This window comes from Eubalaena glacialis, chromosome 14 (genome assembly GCF_028564815.1).
Source record: "Eubalaena glacialis isolate mEubGla1 chromosome 14, mEubGla1.1.hap2.+ XY, whole genome shotgun sequence".
Classification (NCBI taxonomy): domain Eukaryota; kingdom Metazoa; phylum Chordata; class Mammalia; order Artiodactyla; family Balaenidae; genus Eubalaena; species Eubalaena glacialis.
The window spans coordinates 22,428,741-22,454,049 of NC_083729.1; the positions used below are offsets into that span (position 1 = coordinate 22,428,741).

At 39.1% G+C, this 25,309-nt stretch overlaps 1 protein-coding gene across 3 annotated transcripts in view; it reads left to right on the forward strand.

Annotated features, from left to right (window-relative positions):
* The window catches only part of BABAM2 (BRISC and BRCA1 A complex member 2), a 435,974-nt gene that overhangs the window by 230,836 nt on the left and 179,829 nt on the right, over window positions 1-25,309 (forward strand). For all 3 annotated transcript variants that reach the window (XM_061210583.1, XM_061210581.1, XM_061210582.1), the window contains exon 7: window positions 2,117-2,226. In XM_061210583.1, coding sequence (XP_061066566.1) covers window positions 2,117-2,226 — 110 coding nt within the window. The remainder of the gene's footprint in view (window positions 1-2,116; window positions 2,227-25,309) is intronic.

The following is a 25,309-nucleotide window of genomic DNA, read 5'->3' on the forward strand; positions in this document are numbered from 1 at the left end:
CTAGGGGAATGGTTAAATAAAAAATAAATCCATGCCATGGAATATTATGTGGCTATTTAGAAAGCAGTTGGTAGAGTCCTGTGTATAATATGACTCCATTAGGGAAAACAAGACACAGGGTTAAAGAGTTATTTATATGCAAGTGTGTGTGTGTTTTTATGATCATAGAAAAAGCTGTTTAAGGCCACATACACGGTTACTATTGGTTACCTTGAAAAGTGAGGGTGGAAATGCTTTTTCTTTTAAAAACTTCTGTATCATTTGACTAGTTACAACAAGCCTAAATTTTGTAATGTAAAACGAAAAGACAATTGAGAAGTTATAAAAGAGAGAATGAAAAGGGAAGGGTAAGTGGCCAAAGAGACAGAAGAAGACCAGGAAGAGTATAGTTTCTTAGAAGCAAGAAAGAGAATTTCCCGAGGAGAGAGATTTCCATGTTAAATACTGTTTAGAGATCAAGTAAGGTGAGGACCGAGAGGCATTTGCTGTGTTTAGTGGCTGCCTGTGGGAAGAAGTAGGGTCAGAAGGCTACTCTAGTGGGCTAAGGGGAGGCTAAGAGGAGGGGAGGGAGTGAGGCAGGGAGTGTGGACCACTCTTTCAGCAGTCTGTGCAGGGGAGGAGAGAGAGAGAACCCAGGGAACTAGGCAGAGACCAGCATGATTCTTTTCTTTCTTTTTAAAATTTTTATATTTTAAGATGGGAGAGACTTCCGGTCCTTGTCCCTATGTATACTTGCCACACTTGTGCATCCTATAGACACAATAGAAGGCAGAGCAAGGACACTGAAGATGCTAGAGGTGAGCAGGTGAGCATGATGTCCAGCCTCCTAGGATGCAGGAGAAACAGGGCTGAGGTTAGTTTTAGATCAAAGGAAGGACTTCATATCTGAGATTCTCACAGCTCACGGGCAGTGATTCTTAAAGTCTGGGTTGGGACCCTCCTAGGACGGCTGCTGAGCCCTCCTGAGGACCTGTGAACCGATTCAGAAATGTGGGTCAGTTCTTACCGGTCCTTCGGGGTGAAAGATGCACAATGCTATTAAGTTTTTTAAAAAAACCTACATTTGACTTGGAGCCATTATCAACCAGAAATAAATTATTAAGGGTTATTAAAATTTGCTATTCACAAATTGAAATCAACATGCTATGAGAATTTATTCTAATTTGGTATTTTCTTCCGGCAGTCTGGCAAATACTCAGTGCTTGGCAGTAATCGTAAAGCACATGCACATAGTTGTAAATCCCACAATTTTAATTCAGGACAATTCAGTGTATCATCCGTGTTGGTTTGGGTTGGTTATGACATTCGATTGTTGCTATTCTTGCTTTTTAATTATAAATTACAGTAAGTTTAGCTTTATCATTATCAGTCTAGTTTATTGTGGGTTGTTTGGTTAACCTCTCAATGTTTCTTGATACATATTTGGATCAACAATGTTTTTGTCATAATATTCTTATAACTAGCCTTTTAAGATACATATGTCTTGTGGTTCACATATGAATCATCCATAATCATTTTGCTAAAGTAGATATGTACATAACACCCTGCCATTTGCATGTACAGTGGAATACTTCATAGTGATATGCTTCTTGGTAATGTTTGCCATTTAAATAACATATTATCAAGGTAGATATAATAAAATTACTGGGAAGAAGTAGGGTCAGAAGGCTACTCTAACAACTCTTGTTGTTGTCTAGTGATATAAATCATGTTTATAATGCATCTTCATCCTAGGAAAAGTAAATTTTAAGTCATTTGTATGTATTATGTAAATTATAAGCCATTATATATCTTGCTAGCAACATGTTTACTGTAATTTGTTAACTATGTTTTTGTCTAATTCTTTGTTGTCACCAGATTCACTTTTCCCCTCTTGGAATGTGGGAACAAGTGAAATTGGTGGCAGTCTTTTTCTCACTGTGGTAGGCTTTGGTCAGAAAGTTTGAAAGCTATCACTCTAAAAGAGTGACTAGGTAGGTGGCAAAGGATGTGTGGCGTCTTGAATCCAGGTAACTCACACCTCTGGTCACATTGCTAGTGGGCTGTAAGCTGGTCACCAGAAAGATGTCATGAGAGAAGGAACTGATGGCATTGTGTTTTTCACTAACTGTTTAAGGATGTGAATGAAGACCCGGGAGAAGATGTGGCCCTCCTTTCTGTCAGTTTTGAGGACACTGAAGCCACTCAGGTGTATCCTAAGCTGTACTTGTCACCCCGAATTGAACAGTAAGTATCCGTGTCATTTATGTTATGTAGCCTGATGCTTCTCCTTGTTAATCAAACATGCTTGCTACTTCTTTTGCCACTCTTAAACTCTTAAAATGACTTCTCTTTATTAACTTTTGTTTTCGTAAAAATGAATTATATTCAGAGTTTAGATTTCAGAGTAAATGCAGTTAGTATTTGCCACTGTGATCTTTGGATGAGACTTAGTTGTGCAGTTTGTGATGTGAATACTGTGCCTGGTAGACTGGATTCACAATTGTGACTCCTTCCAAATGCCCCTGTGTATGTATGGTTACCCGAAAGAGGACTGCTGAACAACATCCTATGCAATTTCTTGTGTATTTGTAATGCTTCCAGTTGTTTGCAAAAATGTAACCAGTATCCTGACAGTATTAACTTATTTAGATTAGTGAAGGGAATAGAAAAAGCAGATAGCTTAAAACGATGACATGTTCGAATTATTTTTCTGTGTTGAAATAGTTCTATATAACTTTACACAACATTCAGGCTACATGGTACAAGTAGTTTATTTTATTTATTTATTTTTAACATCTTTATTGGAGTATAATTGCTTTAGAATTATGTTGTATTAGTTTCTGCTGTATAACAAAGTGAATCAGCTATATGTATACATATATCCCCATATCCCCTCCCTCTTGCGTCTCCTTCCCACCCTCCTTATCCCGCCCCTTTAGGTGGTCACAAAGCACCGAGCTGATCTTCTTGTGCTATGTGGCTGCTTCCCACTAGCTATCTATTTTATGTTTGATAGTGTATATATGTCAATGCCACTCTCTCACTTCGTCCCAGCTTACCCTTCCCCCTCCCCGTGTCCTCAAGTCCATTCTCTCCATCTGCATCTTTATTCCTGTCCTGCTCCTAGGTTCTTCAGAACCTTTTTTTTTTTTCTTTTAGATTCCATATATATGTGTTAGCATACGGTATTTGTTTTTCTCTTTCTGACTTACTTCAATCTGTAGGACAGACTCTAGGTCCATCCACCTCACTACAAAAAACTCAGTTTCATTTCTTTTTATGGCTGAGTAATATTGCATTGTATATATGTGCCACATCTTCTTTATCCATTCATCTGTCGATGGAGACTTAGGTTGCTTCCATGTCCTGGCTATTGTAAATAGAGCTGCAATGAACATTGTGGTACATGACTCTTTTTCAATTATTGTTTTCTCAGGGTAGATGCCCAGTAGTGGGATTGCTGGGTCGTATGGTAGCTCTATTTTTAGTTTTTTAAGGAACCTCCATACTGTTCTCTGTAGTGGCTGTACCAATTTACATTCCCACCAACAGTGCAAGAGGGTTCCCTTTTGTCCACACCCTCTCCAGCATTTAATGTTTGTAGATTTTTTGATGCTGGCCATTCTGACTGGTGTGAGGTGATACCTCATTTTAGTTTTGATTTGCATTTCTCTAATGATTAGTGATGCTGAACATCCTTTCATGTGTTTGTTGGCAATCTGTATATCTTCCTTGGAGAAATGTCTATTTAGGTCTTCTGCCCATTTTTGGACTGGGTTGTTTGTTTTTTTGATATTGAGCTGCATGAGCTGCTTGTATATTTTGGAGATTAATCCTTTGTCAGTTGCTTCATTTGCAAATATTTTCTCCCATTCTGAGGGTTGTCTTTTCGTCTTGTTTATGGCTTCTTTTGCTGTGCAAGAGCTTTTAAGTTTCATTAGGTCCCATTTGTTTGTTTTTGTTTTTATTTCCATTTCTCTAGGAGATGGGTCTAAAAGGGTCTTGCTGTGATTTATGTCATAGAGTGTTCTGCCTATGTTTTCCTCTAAGAGTTTTATAGTGTCTGGCCTTACATTTAGGTCTTTAATGCATTTTGAGTTTATTTTTGTGTATGGTGTTACGGACTGTTCTAATTTCATTCTTTTACATGTAGCTGTCCAGTTTTCCCAGCACCACTTATTGAAGAGGCTGTCTTTTCTCCATTGTATATTCTTACCTCCTTTATCAAAGATAAGGTGACCATATGTGTGTGGGTTTAACTCTGGGCTTTCTATCCTGTTCCATTGATCTGTGTTTCTGTTTTTGTGCCAGTATCATATGGTCTTGAGCACTGTAGCTTTGTAGTATAGTCTGAAGTCAGGGAGCCTGATTGCTCCAGCTCCGTTTTTCTTTCTCAAGATTGCTTTGGCTATTTGGGGTCTTTTATATTTCCATACAAATCGTGCAATTTTTTGTTCTGGTTCTGTGAAAAATGCCACTGGCAGTTTGATAGAGATTGCATTGAATCGGTAGATTGCTTTGGGTAGTGTAGTCATTTTCACAGTGTTGATCCCTCCAATCCAAGAACGTGGTATATCTCTCCATCTGTTTGTATCATGTTTCATTTCCTTCATCAGTGTCTTATAGTTTTCTGCATACAGGTCTTTTGTCTCCTTAGGTAAGTTTATTCCTAGGTATTTTATTCTTTTTGTTGCAGTGGTAAATGGGAGTGTTTCCTTAATTTCTCTTTCAGATTTTTCATCATTAGTGTTTAGGAATGCAAGAGATTTCTGTGCATTAATTTTGTATCCTGCTACTTTACCAAAAGCATTGATTAGCTCTAGTAGTTTTCTGGTAGCATCTTTAGGATTCTCTATGTATAGTATCATGTCATCTGCAAACAGTGACAGTTTTACTTCTTCTTTTCCGATTTGGATTCCTTTTATTTCTTTTTCTTCTCTGATTGCTGTGGCTAAAACTTCCAAAACTATGTTGAATAATAGTGGTGAGAGTGGGCAACCTTGTCTTGTTCCTGATCTTAGTGGAAATGATTTCAGTTTTTCACCATTGAGAATGACGTTGGCTGTGGGTTTGTCATATATAGCCTTAATTATGTTGAGGTAAGTTCCCTCTATGCCTACTTTCAGGAGGGTTTTTATCATAAATGCGTGTTGAATTTTGTCAAAAGCTTTTTCTGCATCTATTGAGATTATCTTATGGTTTTTGTCCTTCAATTTGTTAATATGGTGTATCACATTGATTGATTTGCGTATATTGAAGAATCCTTGCATTGCTGGGATAAACCCCACTTGATCATGGTGTATGATCCTTTTAATGTGCTGTTGGATTCCATTTGCTAGTATATTGTTGAGGATTTTTGCATCTATGTTCATCAGTGATATTGGCCTGTAGTTTTCTTTTTTTGTCACATTTTGTCTGGTTTTGGTATCAGGGTGATGGTGGTCTTGTAGAATGAGTTTGAGAGTGTTCCTCCATCTGCAATATTTTGGAAGAGTTTGAGAAGGATAGGTGTTAGTTCTTCTCTAAATGTTTGATAGAATTCGCCTGTGAAGCCATCTGGTTCTGGGCTTTTGTTGGTTGGAAGATTTTTAATCACAGTGTCAATTTCAGTGCTTGTGATTGGTCAGTTCATATTTTCTGTTTCTTCCTGGTTCAGTCTTGGAAGGTTGTGCTTTTCTAAGAGTTTGTCCATTTCTTCCAGGTTGTCCATTTTATTGGCGTATAGTTGCTTGTAGTAATCTCTCATGATCCTTTGTATTTCTGCAGTGTCAGTTGTTACTTCTCCTTTTTCACTTCTCATTCTGTTGATTTGAGTCTTCTCCCATTTTTTCTTGTTGAGTCTGGCTAATGTTTTATCAATTTTGTTTATCTTCTCAAAGAACCAGCATTCAGTTTTACTGATCTTTGCTATCGTTTCCTTCATTTCTTTTTCATTTATTTCTGATCTGTTCTTTAGATTTCTTTCCTTCTGCTAACTTAGGGGTGTTTTTATTCTTCTTTCTCTAATTGCTTTAGGTGTAAACTTAGGATGTTTATTTGAGTTGTTTGTTGTTTCTTGAGGTAGGATTCTATTGCTATTCACTTCCCTCTTAGAACTGCTTTTGCTGCATCCCATAGGTTTTGGGTCGTCGTGTTTTCACTGTCATTTGTTTCTTGGTATTTTTTGATTTCCTCTTTGATTTCTTCAGTGATCTCTTGGTTATTTAATAGTGTATTGTTTAGCCTCCATGTGTTTGTATTTTTTACAGTTTTTTTCCTGTAATTGATATCTAGTCTCATAGCGTTTTGTTTCGAAAAGATACTTGATATGATTTCAATTTTCTTAAATTTACCAAGGCTTGATTTGTGGCCCAAGATATGATCTATCCTGGCGAATGTTCCATGAGCCCTTGACAAGAAAGTGTTATCTGCTGTTTGTGGATGGAATGTCCCATAAATATCAGTTAAGTCCATCTTGTTTAATGTGTCATTTAAAGCTTGTGTTTCCTTATTTATTTTCGTTTTGGTTGATCTGCCCATTGGTGAAAGTAGTGTGTTAAAGTCCCCTGCTATTATCGTGTTACTGTCAATTTCCCCTTTTATGGCTGTTAGCATTTGCCTTAAGTACTGAGGTGTTCCTATGTTGGGTGCATAAATATTTACAATTGTTATATCTTCTTCTTGGATTGATCCCTTGATCATTATGTAGTGTCCTTCTTTGTCTCTTGAAATAGTCTTTATTTTAAAGTCTATTTTGTCTAATATGAGAATTGCTACCCCAGCTTTCTTTTGATTTCCATTTGCATGGAATGTCTTTTTCCATCCCCTCACTTTCATTCTGTATGTGTCCCTAGGTCTGAAGTAGGTCTCTTGTAGACAGCATATGTACAGGTCTTGTTTTTGTATCCATTCAGCCAGTCTGTGTCTTTTGGTTGGAGCATTTAATCCATTTATATTTAAGGTAATTATCGATATGTATGTTCCTATTGCCATTTTCTTAATTGTTTTGAGTTTGTTATTGTAAGTCTTTTCCTTCTCTTGTGTTTCCTGCCTAGAGAAGTTCCTTTAGCATTTGTTGTAAAGCTGGTCTGGTGGTGCTGAATTCTCTTCGCTTTTGCTTGTCTGTAAAGGTTTTAATTTCTCTGTCTAATCTGAATGAGATCCTTGCTGGGTAGAGTCATCTTGGTTGTAGGTTTTTCCCTTTCATCGCTTTCAGTATGTCCTGCTACTCCCTTCTGGCTTGCAGAGTTCCTGCTGAAAGATCAGCTGTTAACCTTATGGGGATTCCCTTGTATGTTCATTGTTGTGTTTCCCTTGCTGCTTTTAATATTTTTTCTTTGTATTTAATTTTTGATAGTTTGATTAATATGTGTCTTGGCGTGTTTCTCCTTGGATTTATCCTGTATGGGACTCTCTGTGCTTCTGCACTTGATTGACTATTTCCTTTTCCATATTAAGGAAGTCTTCAACTATAATCTCTTCAAATATTTTCTCAATCCCTCTCTTTTTCTCTTCTTCTTCTCGGACCCCTATAATTCGACTCTTGGTGCGTTTAATGTTGTCCCAGAGGTCTCTGAGACTGTCCTCAATTCTTTTCATTCTGTTTTCTTTATTCTGCTATGTGGTAGTTATTTCCACTATTTTATCTTCCAGGTCACTTATCCGTTCTTTTCCTCAGTTATTCTGCTATTGATTCCTTCTAGAGAATTTTTAATTTCATTTATTGTGTTGTTCATCATTGTTCGTTTGCTCTTTAGTTCTTCTAGGTCCTTGTTAAACGTTTCTTGTAGTTTCTCCATTCTATTTTCAAGATTCTGGATCATCTTTACTATCATTACTCTGAATTTTTTTTCAGGTAGACTGCCTATTTCCTCTTCATTTGTTTGGTCTGGTGGGTGTTTAGTTTGCTTCTTCATCTGCTGCGTGTTTCTCTGTCTTCTCATTTTGCTTAACTTACTGTGTTTAGGGTCTTCTTTTCGCAGGCTACAGGTTTGTAGTTCCCGTTGTTTTTGTGTCTGCCCCCAGTGGGTGAGGTTGGTTTAGTGGGTTGTGTAGGCTTCCTGGTAGAGGGGACTGGTGCCTGTGTTCTGGTGGATGAGGCTGGATCTTGTCTTTCTGGTGGGCAGGACTGCGTCTGGTAGTGTGTTTGGGGGTGTCTGTGAACGTATTATGATTTTAGGCAGTCTCTCTGCTAATGGGTGGGGTTGTATTCCTGTCTTGCTAGTTGTTTGCCATGGGGTGACCAGCACTGGAGCTTGCTGGTCGTTGAGTGGAGCTGGTTCTTAGTGTTGAGACGGAGATCTCTGAGAGAGTTCTCGCTGATTGATATTACATGGGGCCGGGAGGTCTCTGGTGGTCCAATGTCCTGAACTCAGCTCTCCCACCTCAGAGTCTCAGGCCTGACACCCGGCCAGAGTGCCAAGACCCTGTCAGCCACACGGCTGAGAAGAAAAGGGAGAAAAGAAAGAGAGAAAGAAAAATAAATAAAATAAAATAAAATAATTAAAACAAAAAATAAAGAAATATTATTACAAAATTTTTTTAATTAAAAATTTTTTTAAATAATAAAAAAAAAAAGGAAGAGAGCAACCAAACCAGTAAACAAATCCACCAATGATAACAAGTGCTAAGAACTATACTGAGATAAACATAAAAATCAGAAACTAGTCAGTTGCACACAACAAACCCCAAGTCTACAGTTGCTCCCAAAGTCCACCACCTCAATTTTAGGGTGATTTGTTGTCTATTCAGGTATTTTACAGTTGCAGGGTACGTCAAGCTGCTCGTGGAGATTTAATCCCCTGCTTCTGAGGCTGCTGGGAGAAATTTCCCTTTCTCTTCTTTGTTCACACAGCTCCTGGGGTTCAACCTTGGATATGACCCCGCCTCTGCATGTAGGTCACCCTCTGGCATCTGTTCTTTGCCCAGACAGGAGGGGGTTAAAGGGACGGCTGAATAGGGGGCTTTAGCTCACTGAGGCTGGGGGGAGGGAGGGGTACAGAATGCGGGGCGAGCCTGCGGTGGCAGAGGCCAGTGTGATGTTGCATCAGCCTGATGCACGCTGTGCGTTCTCCCGGGGAAATTGTCCTTGGATCACGGGACCCCGACATTGGCAGGCTGCACAGGGTCCCAGGAGGGGAGGTGTGGGTAGTGACCCGTGCTTGCACACAGGATTCTTGGTGGCTGCAGCAGCAGCCTTAGCGTTTTATGCTTGTCTCTGGTGTCCACACTGGTAGTCACGGCTCACGCCCGTCGCTGGAGCTCATTTAGGCAGTGCTCTGAATCCCCTCTCCTCGCGCACCCCGAAATAATGGTCTCTTGCCTCTTAGGCAGTTCCAAACTTTTTCCCAGACTCCCTCCCGCTAGCTGTGGCGCACCAGCCCCCTTCAGGCTGTGTTCACGCAGCCAACCCCAGACCTCTCCCTGGGATCCGACCTCCGAAGCCCGAGCCTCAGCTCCCAGCCCCCACCCGTCCCAGCGGGTGAGCAGACAAGCCTCTTGGGCTGATGAATGCTGGTCAGCACCAGTCCTCTGTGCGGGAGCCTCTCCACTTTGTCCTCTGCACCCCTGTTGCTGCGCTCTCCTCTGTGGCTCCAAAGCTTCCCCCTCGTCCACCCCCTGTCTCCACCAGTGAAGGGGCTTCCTAGTGTGTGGAAACTTTTCCTCCTTCACACCTCCCTCCCAGAGGGGCAGGTCCCGTCCCTATGCTTTTGTCTCTGATTTTTCTGTTTTCTTTTGCCCTACCCAGGTACGTGGGGAGTTTCTTGCCTTTTGGGAAGTCTGAGGCCTTCTTCCAGCGTTCAGTAGGCGTTCTGTAGGAGCTGTTCCACATATAGATGTATTTCTGATGTATTTGTGGGGAGGAAGGTGATCTCCATGTCTTACTCCTCTGCCATCTTGAAGGCCCTGTGGTACAAGTAGTTTAATATCACGTTTGTGTTTTAACTCAATAACTTTATTCTTCAGTAATGAATCTTATAAGGACTAACCTTGCAATGTGCTTATTGTTGGCTAAAATTCTTTACTAGCTTATTCTACTTCAAAGGAAGTTGAGGTTCATCGAAAATGGATTGTAAGCAGATTTGGTTGGGAACTTCTGACAGGACAGATTTTTCATCAGCAGAGAGAGTTTTTACAGACCAATTGAAATGTGTTATTAAAATTCTCTGTAAGTCATTTAGTCAGGGTTGGCTGATTTCTGTCTGAGATGTGGTCACCATCCACATTCATGTACTAAGCTATTTTCACCCCCTCTGTCCTTAGTTGCTTTAATTCATGAATCATGGACATACCGTCTTACACACTGATAAAAGACATGGCTGTTTATCCTCAAATATGGAAGATTATGAGCATTAATAACCCAAGGCATTCTCTGCTCTATTTATATACATGACAGCACCTAGAACAGGATCTTACAGTAACAGGCGCTCAATGACTGTTTTCATTTATAACTGAAAATACTGACACATAGCAGTAAGAGGCCAAAGGGTGTTGAAGGCAGTACAGTGAAGTGGTAACAGGCAAGGGTTCCAGGGTTAAGCATATCTGGTTTAAACCTGGGTTCTGTCACTTAGCAGCTGGCAAAATAGGTAACATCTTTGAACTTGTTTCCTCATCCGTAAAATAGGGGTAATAATACCTATTTCATAGTGTTGTTTTGAGCATTCTATTAAATACTGTTCATAAAGCATTAACTGCAGTGCCTGGCACTATAGCAAGTAGTAGCTATTAATGTTATTATCACTGATATAGTTTACAGGAGAAGAGTGAGTGACTGAGTGAGTGGGTTAGTGGTTAGTAGGACAAGTTGGGGCAGAAAAGGAGAGGATGAGTAAACAAGTGAGTGAATACTAGTTCTGGAGTAGCCACTTAGTACATACATAATGAGTGAAATTAAGAAGGTATTTTGGTGATGACAAAAAAGAGTTATCAATAAAACATCACAAGATGTGGGTAATAAGAATGTATCAGTTAAGCTGCAGCCAAGAATTTGCCAGCTCAGAAAAGCAATGTTGCCAGCATCCACATTAATTTTCTTTGAAGTGACTGCACCTACTTTGCAAGTAAACTTGCTAATAAAATATTTCTCACTCTAAAAGTCAAAGATAGGAGGGGAAAAATTATTGGTGAAGGGAATATTTTAAACGCGATTTTCTATTTCTAAAATCTAACTTTCTACATTTACCCCCCTCTTTTTATGTTAAGAACTGGCCACAGCTTACTTTTCCAGATCAGTTTCCGGTCATTTCCCCTTCTGTAGCCTGTCCTTCACTTGAAGTTTTCTTAATTCACATGTACTCTCTTGCCTCCATGCCTTTGCTAAAGCTGTTACCTCCATGTAAAATGCCCTTCTCTAATGCCCTCTTTGCATTGAAATATTGTACATTTTCTAAGGCTTTAATCAAATGCCATCTACCACCCATTTTCCCTGAGCACAATTAGTCTAGCCTTCCCCTGAGTTCTTATAACACTGAATTTATATCACTCTTATACTCTGCCCACCACAGATTTAGTTAGTGGTGTGCGGTTTTTGTTTTTTTTTTCATCTTTTAACTATGAAGCAACTCAAGGGCAAGGAACACGTCTTTTCATTCCTTTAATGCTTTTACGAATGCAGTACACAGTAAATAATAGCAAATAATAGTAAATAATTGTCAGTGTTCTAGGTCAGTAAGTAATTCTCACAAGAAAATGTGAAGATGCTGCACTGAGAAGTTGTACAATTTTCCTGGTTGATACAAGTTCACTTAGTAGAACTGCATTTGTAATACCAAAGAAAAACGAACAAAAGTTCTTATGCCCTTCAGTAGAAGTTGTAAAAATGAGGTTTTAGAGAAAGGTTAAAATGGAAAGTGGCCAAATTGTGGTATGACCTTCTAAGGGCTTACATAGTTGCTAAAGTTATTAATATCTTTGGTTAACTCTTGCAGAGTTCAGAGCATAGAAAAGAAGTAATGTCATTTCATTAAGGCCAAGGTCATAGGATAGATTATAGGAACTGAGTGAAGAGAGGTTGGTACTATCTTTGATATCGTGTTAAGCTCTCATTTGTTTTCTGCGTTTCATGCTATCCTGTCAACTTTTAACTATTGAGGCATTGATTATAGAGTCAGACTTGGAGAGTTCTTTCAGGAGTCATGGGAAAAGCATCCCATGTGGGCCTGCCCGAAGCTGATGCCAGAAGCTTGCCCTAGCCGAGGCTTGTACTCTTTTTGGCTTCTGCTGTGGCTCTTTCTAGGAAGTTCCAAGCCCCATGCAGTGTATTTGACAGGCAGAGGCCCAGGAGACCAATAGCCTGATCCACATTAGGTAAAAATTGTCAAGAAAAGACTCTCCATGGGCATGGAAGGATATCTTGAGCTTGGGAGAGACCCCATTTTAGTCTGGCTGATATATCTCTGCCCCAGCTTGTCTGTGCAGTAGGCAAGGGTACTGTGCTCACGTTAACTAGTCTCAGAAATAGGAGAAGGCTACTTAGGGGACTTGTCATCACATGTAAGGAAAGGGATCATTTACTGTACCCTAAAGATTTCTAGGGACATGGATACCAACTGCCCCCAAATTAGAGACTGCCACAAAAGGGAACATCTGTCAGAGACACTGGGTAGAAAGCTCCCAAGTGTATTATAATTTATGAAGCTCTGCAATGCAGTCTCACTTCAGAAGTCTGTCCTGGAATTGTTGTCTGGTGTTTCTGGCAGCGCTGGAAAGCATGACTGACTGGTTGCCTTTATAGTGTTTAGATGCGTGTTGTTTCCTGGTCTCCCGCTGTGTGCGTATATGGCTTGCAAAGTAAACGCTTCTGAGAACTTTGTGTTCTTCTCCAACAAGGGACATTTATGAAACGCACATATTTCAGGGTCCATACATTTGTTTTCCAAGGAACCAAAACCAGTCAGTTGAATTAGACACAAAGGACTGTTCATTAAATAAAAAATAGTTAGTGGTAAAGTATGGAAAAAAAGCTAGTGGTAAGTTATGCAAATTAAATTTTGGTTGAATAATAGGAGTGGGGGGGGAACTAGATTCCAAACCAGTTGCCTTTTTTTCCTGGCGTAAAAGCTGGAATCGTAGGATAACGTCATCAGAGCTGGCACTAAACCTGCTCTACCTTCCCCTCCTCCCCAGACTGTTGGCAGTTCTGGTGGTGACACCAGAGGTTAAATGGGCAGCAGAGGCTGCACGGTTCTCTTCCCCAAAAGGTGTGGGCCCTTTCCTTGGCTTGAGCTGGTTTGTGGGAGTAGTTTGAAGAAAACCAACTCGTCACTCCCTGTGCTGTTCCCACTCTGTGCATAAAAAGAGGACTTCAGCCCCTGAGGCGGACCAGGTGGCATCTTTCACAAGTACAGAATTTGTTTTTAGAACTTTGTGTTGTTGAGTTACAGCCCCGCCTTGGAAATAAATACTCAAAGCTTACCAGCCCACAAACACTCACCATTAGTGAGGCCTGTGCGCCTGCAAATATCCATGCATTCATTCTTTCAGGCAAAAAAATGCAGTGAAAAGTGACCAAGTGTAAGGCCCTTTGCTAGATGCTTCAAAATGAGATATGGCTTATGCCCTTAGTTTGCTTATAATCAGTAAGGGAGATAAGAACAAATATGACATGTTCCAACTTGTATGTAGAAAAAGCACGATTAGATTTGGCATTAGAAGCCCTCTGTTCCTCCACTTGCGAGCTGGCAGTCTTGCTCAAGATACTTAACCTTTTTGAGCCTCATTTCATCTTCTGTAAAGGGGGATAAATCTTAGGCTTCAGTTTCATCCACTCCAAGGTGGGATATATATGAAAGTGCCTAGTGTAGTGTTTGACTCATGGTTGATGTTCAGTTAGTGCTTCTTGAGTTGTATAAACACCTAAGAAAAGACATTAACTACTGAAAGACTTCAAGGGAAGAGGAAGAGATCACATTTCCAGTCAATTTGTGAGGAGGGGACTTTGGAAAACTTTGGAAGTGTGGCACTTCCAATGCATTGTGGCTTTTCTAGAGGTTAAATATGTAATACTGTAACAATAAAAATGTATTTGTTTTGTACTTTGAAATGTTCAAATTGCTTTAAGATTTACCATCCCATCTGATCTTCATGATAATATTCCTAGCATGAGTTTTTTTTTTTAATTGAAGTATAGTTGATTTACAATGTTGTGTTAATTTCTGCTGTACAGCAAAGTGACTCAGTTATACATATATATACGTTCTTTTTTTATATTATTTTCCATTATGGTTTATCATAGGATATTGAATATAGTTTCCTGTGCTATACAGCAGGTCCTTGTTGTTTATCCATTCTGTATATAAAAGCTCACATCTGCTAACCCCCAACCTCCCACTCCACCCCTCCCCCAACCCCCTCCCCCTTGGCAACCACAAGTCTGTTCTCTATGTCTGTGAGTCTGTTTCTGTTTTGTAGATAGGTTCATTTGTGTCATATTCTAGATTCCACATATAAGTGATATCATATGGTATTTGTCTTTCTCCTTCTGACTTACTTCACTTAGTAGGATAATCTCTAGGTCCATCCATGTTGCTGCAAATGGCCTTATTTCATTCCTTTTTATTGCTGAGTAGTATTCCATTGTATATATGTACGACAATTTCTTTATCCATTTATCTGTCGATGAACATTTAGGTTGTTTCCATGTCTTGGCTGTTGTGAATAGTCTAGCATGAATTTTATAATACATCTTTTTCCTTCTAAAACCTGGAATTCTTAGACCCTTCCTAGCATCCTTCACTGCCTTTACTTCCTTTTCCAACCCATTAAATTATGCTAAATTATGTTTCCCGTGATTCCACCCCTAGGCCTCTTTCATGGCCTCACCTCTTTGTTGATGACCCTCAAATCCCTATTTCTAATCCCAGCTTTTCTCCCTGTTTGCAGATCTGCTTTTCTAGCCACTTGATAGATACATCCTTTTGTGTGTTCGGTTGACACCTCAAATTCAAAGTGTCTGAAACCAAACTCATCATTCCTCCAGTAGATGAGTGTTTTCTGCTTCACGGCCTTCTTTCTGTTCACAGCACTCTCATGGTCTTCCGTGCCCAGGTGCTGCATCTCAAGGGCAATAGCCAGCCCACTGTTTTATACTAGAAACCCTGTCTCCACAATATCTCTATTTTTGTCATTCCTCCTGTCATTTCACTTCAGTCCTTCAATTGCCATGTCTCCTGATGGCCTTGTAACTTTTCCTCCTATTTCAGTTTATTTTGCACAAAACTCTCACTATCTTCTTGAAGTAAGTTCCGGTCATGTAGTGTCCTTTCCTTGCTCCACACCACCAGTGCCTCCCTGTTACCAACTGAATTAAGCACAGCTCTCTCATCATCCAAAGTATTCTCTGTTTTAATCCCAGCTTGCCTTTCCACCCTGATCTGGCTTCTATATATTTCCTGTTGTTCAGCCAAACTGGTTTTTTGTGTGTGATTTCCTGTGAACACCCTTTGTACTTTTTTCATTGTTGTATCTTTGCTTGGACTGCTTCTTATACTAGAACATTGAATTTATTTTCCTCTCCTATAGGGTCTGTCCTCTTTATTCTTCTCCATCGCCACCTTCTCCGTGGAACTTTCCTGCCCACCACCACCTGCCTCTCCAGCATGACTGCACTCTCCCCTCCTGTGTTTGTGCCTCTGTTATCATACTGTTTCCCTGGACTATAAACTCTATAAGGGCGGGCTTCTTTTTCCAGCAGTTGAGGGTTGGTGAGCCACAGCCTACCTTCTGCCAAGCTGGCCCTGCCCTTGGGTCCCACGTGAGCTCAGCCACAGTCGCCACCTATTGGACTCCCTGGTGGGGCAGAAAGCTTTGGACCTGTTGGATCCCTGTGCCTGCAAAGGCAAGTGGTTTCCATTGTCGTTTCTTGTTGCTGTGCTTTGTGGCTAGCCAGCAGGCTTGTTTCCCTGTGAACCCTGGCCTTGTTTCTGAGAGGTGGAGCTTTATTTTGTAGGAGTGGCTTATCAGCTGAATCCTGGAAGTGGTACATATGCTTCTGATCTCATGTGACCTGTCATCTACTCCTGCTGTGGCCTTTCCAGCCTCTCTTTCCCTGCCTTTACCCCCACAGTGTGCCTGGCCACAGACATGGTCACTTGGAACATTTGGATAGCCTGTAATCCACAAAGACTGGGATAAGCGGAAATTTGACTAAAGGGCCTAGAGAAAGGGGGTGGGGAGAACTGAATATTAAAGTAATACTTAGAATTATGGGTGAGATTTCATGAGATTATGGATATTAAATTCAGATAAATCAGATAAAATAAGTTTTTTAAAAGCAATGAGCAAATTCAATATTTTGTGATTTTATTTAAATTTGATACTGAATGCAACATCTTAACGGGATGGGGAATTTTCATTTTAGATGCTCAAAAGATTTTTTAGAATAACTAGAGAAATTGTGCAACTAAACACAGGTAGATTTAAAAGAAAAGTAAATCTTGCCTTTTATTTTTAAAGCTGTATCAACTGTCTCAAGAAATGAGACCCCAGATCTCTTGGGATGATTTTGTGTCAGGATTTAAGTAATAGAACATCATAGTAAACGTGGTTTAATTTAGCCTTACTTATGTTTGCTTGAGTCACTGAGATAATCCTATAATAAATATTGTGCTCCTGGAGTGGTTTTTTTTTTTTCTCTTTGATAAATATATAGTCCTGAGTATGCTAAGACAACCAGCTGTCAGGAGAGATGTGTATTTGGTTTTAGTGGAGTGAGCTATCTTAGTCTCTAGGGACTTGAGATGTTCATTTTACTAGTCCGGGAGCAGGGCCAGAAGGGTTCTTCGTGACTTAGAATGGAATTCTGAAGAGTAAGTTCAGCAAGTTTTCATTAGTGAGTTTGGCCTTTTGTCTTGCCTGTGCCTCCCAAAAGATCAAGAGCTCAGCCTGCACTTGGAAACATTACAAAAAAGACCAGAATGGAATTTAGTTTGGGGAAAAAAATCGATCAGTCCCCAAATACCATATTTTTGGAAACATTCTGGTGCAGAACTCCTGTCCCCCCAGCCGCCTAAGTTAGTGATAGATTAATGTTTTTATCTAGCTTTCTTTTTAGGCAGACAATAGACATTTAGAAAGAAGATGTATATAAGTCTGTGATACCTTAAATCTCACTGGTACATGTTTCTTAAACTTGTTGGACCCTTAAGCTCTGTCTTAGATTTATTTTGTGTCTTTGGGCAGTTCTGTGTCTTGTTTCTTTCAAATGCTGTTCTCTCTGCAGCATAATGATTAGCTTAAAGCTGTAAGATATAATGTGTCCTCATTTAAAAGCTGAGGCCTAGCACCTTTCTACTAAACATCTCAAGGATCTTGTGCAGAGTTTTTTCTGTAATGAAGACGAGAACCTTATGATTTTCAATTTAACAGTATATCTCAACAGCGAAGCTCTGAGCACTGATCATTACATACAGTCAGTGTTCATTTATATTTATTCACAAGTAGGAAAATATTCCTCAGTGAAAGGTCTGAGATAAAGAGTGGGTAGTTCATGAAAACATTAAGCTGTGTTATAGGCGGGAACAGAGAAATAAGAAAGCGGAAGAGAAAATAGTCTAGAATGTTCCAGAACTGATGGAAGGCACCAAAAAGAAGAAGTACAAGGAAACTCAAACAGGCTAAATAAAAAGAAATTGACACCTAGATACATCATCTGAACAGCAAAGAGGAAAAGTATCTGAAATTGACACATTATGTGTAAAGGAATAGCAGATTGACACCAACCTCGTTGACAATCTTGGAGAGTCATGGACTTTACCCCAGAAAAATGTACAGACACAGAAAGTTCAAATAAAGTTCTGAAAGTAACACACCTGCCCCTGAAACCAATTCATAAACTTCATTTAAGGATCCTTGTTCTAGATTTCATTTCTTCATTGTTAATTGCCTTCTATACTATCTCATGCTGAAACAATCATGGAAGCTTCAAATTTAATATCTAAAGTGCAAATTATCATCTAACATTGCCCATCTCCCCTTCCTCAAAATCTACTCTTCTCCTATGTTCTTATTTTCATTAATGACTTAACTGTCCTTCTACTGACCACAGCCATGAAACCTAAGGCATCCTATTTTTGACCTTCCTCCCGCCATTGTTTCCTGTATCTAAACAACTGCCACTCGATGGTGTCTCTCACATTTATCTCCTCACCCTTCCCCCCAGCCCTATTTCAAGCCTCTATGTTCCTAACTCTTTGCAGATTAATCTTTCAAAAGCATAACTCCATCCACGTCACTGCCTTGCTTAAACACTCTTAGTGTCTCTTTACTGAACAGGCGAGAAAACTGCCTGCTACATTGTCCTGTGTGAGGAGCTCAGCGCCCACCATACTCCCAGCCCCTGTGTACCACATATCCCAGACACGTGAACCACGGGCGATGCAACCAGGGACAGGTACTTCTGGGGATTCTCCTTAATTTTTTTTATAAGTGTAGCTGTATTTGTTTAAAACTTTTTATCCAACATTTTTAGGTATGTTGTAGCAAGAGGACTCTTTAGGTTATCTAGGTGGCCATATTGCCAAGATGTTCTTCTGCCTTGTGTCTTGATTGTTCTAGTTTCCACAGGGTCGACTATGATTGTAGATGTGCTCTGAATGATATTCCACTGATATTCTGCTGTGCAGCTGTTGAAACTCTTTCCTGTTTTTCTTTACTTCTTGTGTTTTTTAGTAAACCTCTATCCTTTCAGATAACTTAGCTGAGCCATTGTCATCTCTCCATCAGACTATTGAAATACTGTTCTAAGTGGTCTCCTGCACCCACTTCTTGCCCTTTTCCATCTAGTTGCCACGCTGCAGGCGGAGTGGACTTCCGAGAACAAATCTGCTCTCATCATTCTCTTGCTTAAAAGCCAAGTTCATCCCCTTTCCTCATAAATGATCACTCACCAGCTTTATCCAACTTGTTGCTTTTCCCCTTATCTCCCAGGCATATTCCTTTTTTTTTTTTTAACTACCTAATCTAGTATATCCTCAAGTTCTAGCATTTTTTTCTTCATACTATCTTGAAGTCTGAACTCCTCCAAGTCTATTTCTTCCTATCTTGTTGTTTCAGTTAACTTCCTTTTTAATCCTTTTTGTCAATAACTGGGTGGAAGTAGAAACTAGTGTGTAAAAAATGAAATTATGAAAAAGATGGTCATCAGTGTTATGAGGCACTTATCCCCATTCCTTCCAAGTGTGAAGAACGATCTTTAATGTCGAAACCTTTTACATGAGGGTGGAAGGAAGGCTTGACTACAAGGAGTCAGCACAGGAGAATTTTTTAGGATGATGGAATTGTTCTGTATCATGATTGTGGTGGTGGATATACAACTCTATGCATTTGTCAAAACTCATAGAACTGTGCATCACAAAGACTGAACTTTACTGTGAGTAGAAAATAAACTAAAAAAACATTTCACAGACCTATGCAGATAGAAGTAATACTTTTAGCATTTCATGTTAATAAGTGAATTAAATGCCTTTTGAATGAACTTATATTTTTTTAATCACAACAGGTTGTATATATATTTGAACAATGGATACATATATACACTTGTATATGCTGTATATTTGTGGATATATATGTATATATATGCATGTAGGTGTGTGTATACATATATGTATGTACACATACATATTTTTATGTATGTGATATCTCTCATACACACACACACACATACACACACACACACACACACACACACACAGCATTTATTTGGTCCTCAGATGCTTGGTGTCCAATAAATTAGTAAACCTGTAAGTCTAAGGCCCTACAGTGTCATGAAGCCAACAGATTGGGAATGTTCGCTATAAGGGGTATATAATGAATGATCATTTTTCTAAGAATTCTGTTGATTGATATTTGCTTCAGTAAGAGCACATTTTAACTGCTTTCTTGCTCTCAAAATAGCTAACATAATCACTATGTTAGGAAGCACCTTTTAACCTTATTATTTTGGCTCACAGTGGAATGACTGATTCATGAAGACCCTGCCACTTGCACTCCTCTCTGCCCAACACAAACACCTAGGTTTCTTAATTTAGCTCACGGTAGGGACAGAGGTACTCCAGGAGCAAGGATCCAGGGTACTGAGCCCTGACACTTGGGAGCTTTCCTCTTGTGTTTGGGCCTTGACCTCCATGAAGCTCATGTGGTTCATAGCACTTCTGTCCCAGTGCTTCTAGCTCTCAGACGTTCCACTGGTTCTCATGTTTCTCAATATGTTTCTATCTCCATGTTCTGTGAATTGGTCTATTACATTAATGTATCTTTTACTTAGTTTACAGAGCAGAGTGTGGATGTCGATAGGGGGATAAGTCAGTTGGGTTTTAAAAATAAAGTCATTCTATCTCGTCTTCTCCCTGAAAATGTATGTGGTTTGTTATATCCACAACATGACTTCAAAGGGTAATTATTTAGTACCAAAAAGTAATGGCATGGTTCTTGATTACAAGTGTTTGGCGTGAGTAGGTAATGACTAAGGTTCTTAGTGTATAAAATTTATATATAAAGTGGAACCCCTTATACTGTTGTTGGAAGAAAGGTCTAACACCAATGTTTCAGATTTTACTTTGTGACCTTTTATTAAAGAGCATGTGATTTGATCCTGGTATGTCTGATTTTGAATCTCATAATACAGGGCTAATAATTTTATTGGATTTTTTCTGGACTTGTTAAAATTCAGACACGCTGTCTTTCACTAGCAGCACTAATCACTGTAATGAATGGAGAAGCCTTTAGTTTTAAACAAAACAAATGATGAGTTAACATAATATCGTAAATAGGACCGTAACAGGGAATGGACATCTTGTCTGTGAACATTATCTTTTATAGAGGGCTTCAACAAAATAGAGGTCATTCTTTTTTTTTTTATTGGAGTATAATTGCTTTACAGTGGTGAGTTAGTTTCTGCTTTATAACAAAGTGAATCAGCTATACATATACATATATCCCCATATCTCCTCCCTCTTGCATCTCCCTCCCATCCTCCCTATCCCACCCCTCTAGGTGGTCACAAAGCACCGAGCTGATCTCCCTGTGCTATGTGGCTGCTTCCTACTAGCTATCTGTTTTACATTGGGTAGTGTATATGTGTCCATGCCACTCTCTCACTTCGTCCCAGCTTACCCTTCCTCCTCCCCGTGTCCTCAAGTGCATTCGCTACTTCTGTGTTTTTATTCCTGTCCTGCCCCTAGGTTCTTCAGAACAATTTCTTTTTTTTTTTTTTAGATTCCATATGTATGTGTTAACATATGGTATTTGTTCTTCTCTTTCTGACTTACTTCAATCTGTAAGATAGACTTTAGGTCCATCCACCTCACTACAAATAACTCAATTTCATTTCTTTTTATGGCTGAGTAATATTCCATTGTATATATGTGCCACATCTTCTTTAACCATACATCTGTGGATGGACACTTAGGTTGCTTCCATGTCCTGGCTATTGTAAATAGAGCTGCAATGAACATTTTGGTACATAACTGTTTTTGAATTATGGTTTTCTCAGGGTATATGCCCAATAGTGAGATTGCTGGGTCGTATGATAGTTCTATTTTTAGTTTTTTAAGGAACCTCCATACTGTTCTCCATAGTGGCTGTATCAGTTTACATTCCCACCACCAGTGCAAGAGGGTTCCTTTTTCTCCACACCCTCTCCAGCACTTACTGTTTGTAGATTTTTTGATGATGGCCATTCTGGCCGGTGTGAGGTGATACCTCATTGTAGTTTCGATTTGCATTTCTCTAATGATTAGTGACGTTGAGCATCCTTTCATGTGTTTGTTGGCAATCTGTGTATCTTCTTTGGAGAAATGTCTGTTTAGGTCTTCTGCCCATTTTTGGATTGGGTTTTTTGTTTTTTTGATATTGAGCTGCATGAGCTACTTGTGTATTTTGGAGATTAATCCTTTGTCAGTTGCTTCATTTGCAAATATTTTCTCCAATTCTGAGGGTTGTCTTTTTGTCTTGTTTATGGCTTCTTTTGCTGTGCAAAAGCTTTTAAGTTTCATTAGGTCCCATTTGTTTATTTTTGTTTTTATTTCCATTTCTCTAGGAGGTGGGTCAAAAAGGATCTTGCTGTGATTTATGTCATGGAGTGTTCTGCCTGTGTTTTCCTCTAAGAGTTTGATGGTGTCTGGCCTTACATTTAGGTCTTCAATCCATTTTGAGTTTATTTTTGTGTATGGTGTTAGGGAGTGTTCTAATTTCATTCTTTTACATGTAGCTGTCCAGTTTTCCCAGCACCACATATTGAAGAGGCTGTCTTTTCTCCATTGTATATTCTTGCCTCCTTTATCAAAGATAAGGTTACCGTATGTGCGTGGGTTTATCTCTGGGCTTTCTGTCCTGTTCCATTGATCTATATTTCTGTTTTTGTGCCAGTACCATACTGTCTTGATTACTGTAGCTTTGTAGTACCGTCTGAAGTCCGGGAGGCTGATTCCTCCCAGTCTATTTTTCTTTCTCAAGATTGTTTTGGCTTCAGGGTCTTTTGTGTTTCCATACAAATCGTGCAAGTTTTTGTTCTAGTTCTGTGAAAAATGCCGTTGGTAGTTTGATAGGGTTGCATTGAATCTGTAGACTGCTTTGGGTAGTATAGTCATTTTCACAATGTTGATTCTTCCAATCCAAGAATGTGCTATATCTCTCCATCTGTTTGTATCATGTGTCATTTCTTTCATCAGTGTCTTATAGTTTTCTGCGTACAGGTCTTTTGTCTCCTTAGGTAGGTTTATTCCTAGGTATTTTATTCTTTTTGTTGCAGTGGTAAATGGGAGTGTTTGCTTAATTTCTCTTTCAGATTTTTCATCATTAGTGTTTAGGAATGCAAGAGATTTCTGTGCATTAATTATGTATCCTGCTACTTTATCAGATGCATTGATTAGCTCTAGTAGTTTTCTGGTAGCATCTTTAGGATTCTCTATGTATAGTATCATGTCATCTGCAAACAGTGACAGTTTTACTTCTTCTTTTCCAATTTAGATTCCTTTTATTTCTTTTTCTTCTCTGATTGCTGTGGCTAAAACTTCCAAAACTATGTTGAATAATAGTGGTGAGAGTGGGCAACCTTGTCTTGTTCCTGATCTTAGTGGAAATGATTTCAGTTTTTCACCATTGAGAACGACGTTGGCTGTGGGTTTGTCATATATGGCCTTTATTATGTTGAGGTAAGTTTCCTCTATGCCTACTTCCAGGAGGGTTTCTATCATAAATGGGTGTTGAATTCTGTCAAAAGCATTTTCTGCATTATTGAGATGATCGCATGGTTTATCTCCTTCAATTTGTTAATATGGTGTGTCACATTAATTGAGTTGCATATATTGAAGAATCCTTGCATTCCTGGGATAAATCCAACTTGATCATGGTGTATGATCCTTTTAATGTTCTGTTGGATTCTGTTTGCTAGTATTTTGTTGAGGATTTTTGCATCTATGTTCATCAGTGATATTGGCCTGTAGTTTTCTTTCTTTGTGACATCTTTGTCTGGTTTTGGTATCAGGGTGATGGTGGCCTTGTAGAAGGAGTTTGGGAGTGTTTCTCCCTCTGCTGTATTTTGGAAGAGTTTGAGAAGGATAGGTGTTACCTCTTCTCTAAATGTTTGATAAAATTCGCCTGTTAAGCCATCTAGTCCTGGGCTTTTGTTTGTTGGAATATTTTTAATCACAGTTTCAATTTCAGTGCTTTTGATTGGCCTGTTTATATTTCCTATTTCTTCCTGGTTCAGTCTCAAAAGATTGTGCTTTTCTAAGAATTTGTCCATTTCTTTCAGGTTGTCCATTTTATTGGCGTATAGTTGCTTGTAGTAATCTCTCATGATCCTTTGTATTTCTGCAGTGTCAGTTGTTACTTCTCCTTTTTCATTTCTAATTCTATTGATTTGAGTCTTCTCCCTTTTTTTCTTAATGAGTCTGGCTAGTGCTTTATCAATTTTGTTTATCTTCTCAAAGAACCAGCTTTTAGTTTTATTGATCTTTGCTATCGTTTCCTTCATTTCTTTTTCATTTATTTCTGATCTGATCTTTACAATTTCTTTCCTTCTGCTAACTTTGGGGGTTTTTTGTTCTTCTTTCTCTAATTGCTTTAGGTGTAAACTTAGGATGTTTATTTGAGATGTTTGTTGTTTCTTGAGGTAGGATTGTATTGCTATTCACTTCCCTCTTAGAACTGCTTTTGCTGCATCCCATAGGTTTTGGGTCGTCGTGTTTTCATTGTCATTTGTTTCTAGGTATTTTTTGATTTCTTCAGTGATCTCGATATGTATGTTCCTATTACCATTTTCTTAATTGTTTTGGGTTTGTTATTTTAAGTCTTTTCCTTCTCTTGTGTTTTCTGCCTAGAGAAGTTCCTTTAGCATTTGTTGTACAGCTGGTCTGCTGGTGCTGAATTCTCTTCGCTTTTGCTTGTCTGTAAAGGTTTTAATTTCTCTGTCAACTCTGGATGAGATCCTTGCTGGGTAGAGTCATCTTGGTTGTAAGTTTTTCCCTTTCATCACTTTCAGTATGTCCTGCCACTCCCTTCTGGCTTGCAGAGTTCCTGCTGAAAGATCAGCTGTTAACCTTATGGGGATTCCCTTGTGTGTTAATTGTTGCTTTTCCCTTGCTGCTTTCAATATTTTTTCTTTGTATTTAATTTTTGATAGTTTGATTAATATGTGTCTTGGCGTGTTTCTCCTTGGATTTATCCTGTATGGGACTCTCTGTGCTTCTGCACTTGATTGACTATTTCCTTTCCCATATTAGGGCAGTTTTCAACTATAATCTCTTCAAATATTTTCTCAGTTCCTTTTTTGTTCTCTTCCTCTGGGACCCCTATAATTCGGATGTTGGTGCATTTAATGTTGTCCCAGAGGTCTCTAAGACTGTCCTCAATTTTCATTCTTTTTTCTTTATTCTGCTCTGGGGTAGTTATTTCCACTATTTTATCTTCCAAGTCACTTATCCGTTCTTCTGCCTCAGTTATTCTGCTATTGATTCCTTGTAGAGAATTTTTAATTTCATTTATTGTGGTGTTCATCATTGTTTGCTCTTTAGTTCTTCTTGGTCCTTGTTAAACATTTCTTGTACTTTCTCCATTCTATTTCCAAGATTTTGGATCATTTTTTTTTTTAACATCTTTTTGGATTATAATTGCTTTACAATGGTGTGTTATTTTCTGCTTTATAACAAAGTGAATCAGTTATACATATACATATGTCCCCATATCTCTTCCTTCTTGCATCTCCCTCGCTCCCACCCTCCCTATCACACCCCTCTCAGTGGTCACAAAGCACCGAGCTGATCTCCCTGTGCTATGTGGCTGCTTCCCACTAGCTATCTATTTTACATTTGGTAGTATATATAAGTCCATGCCACTCTCTCACTTTGTC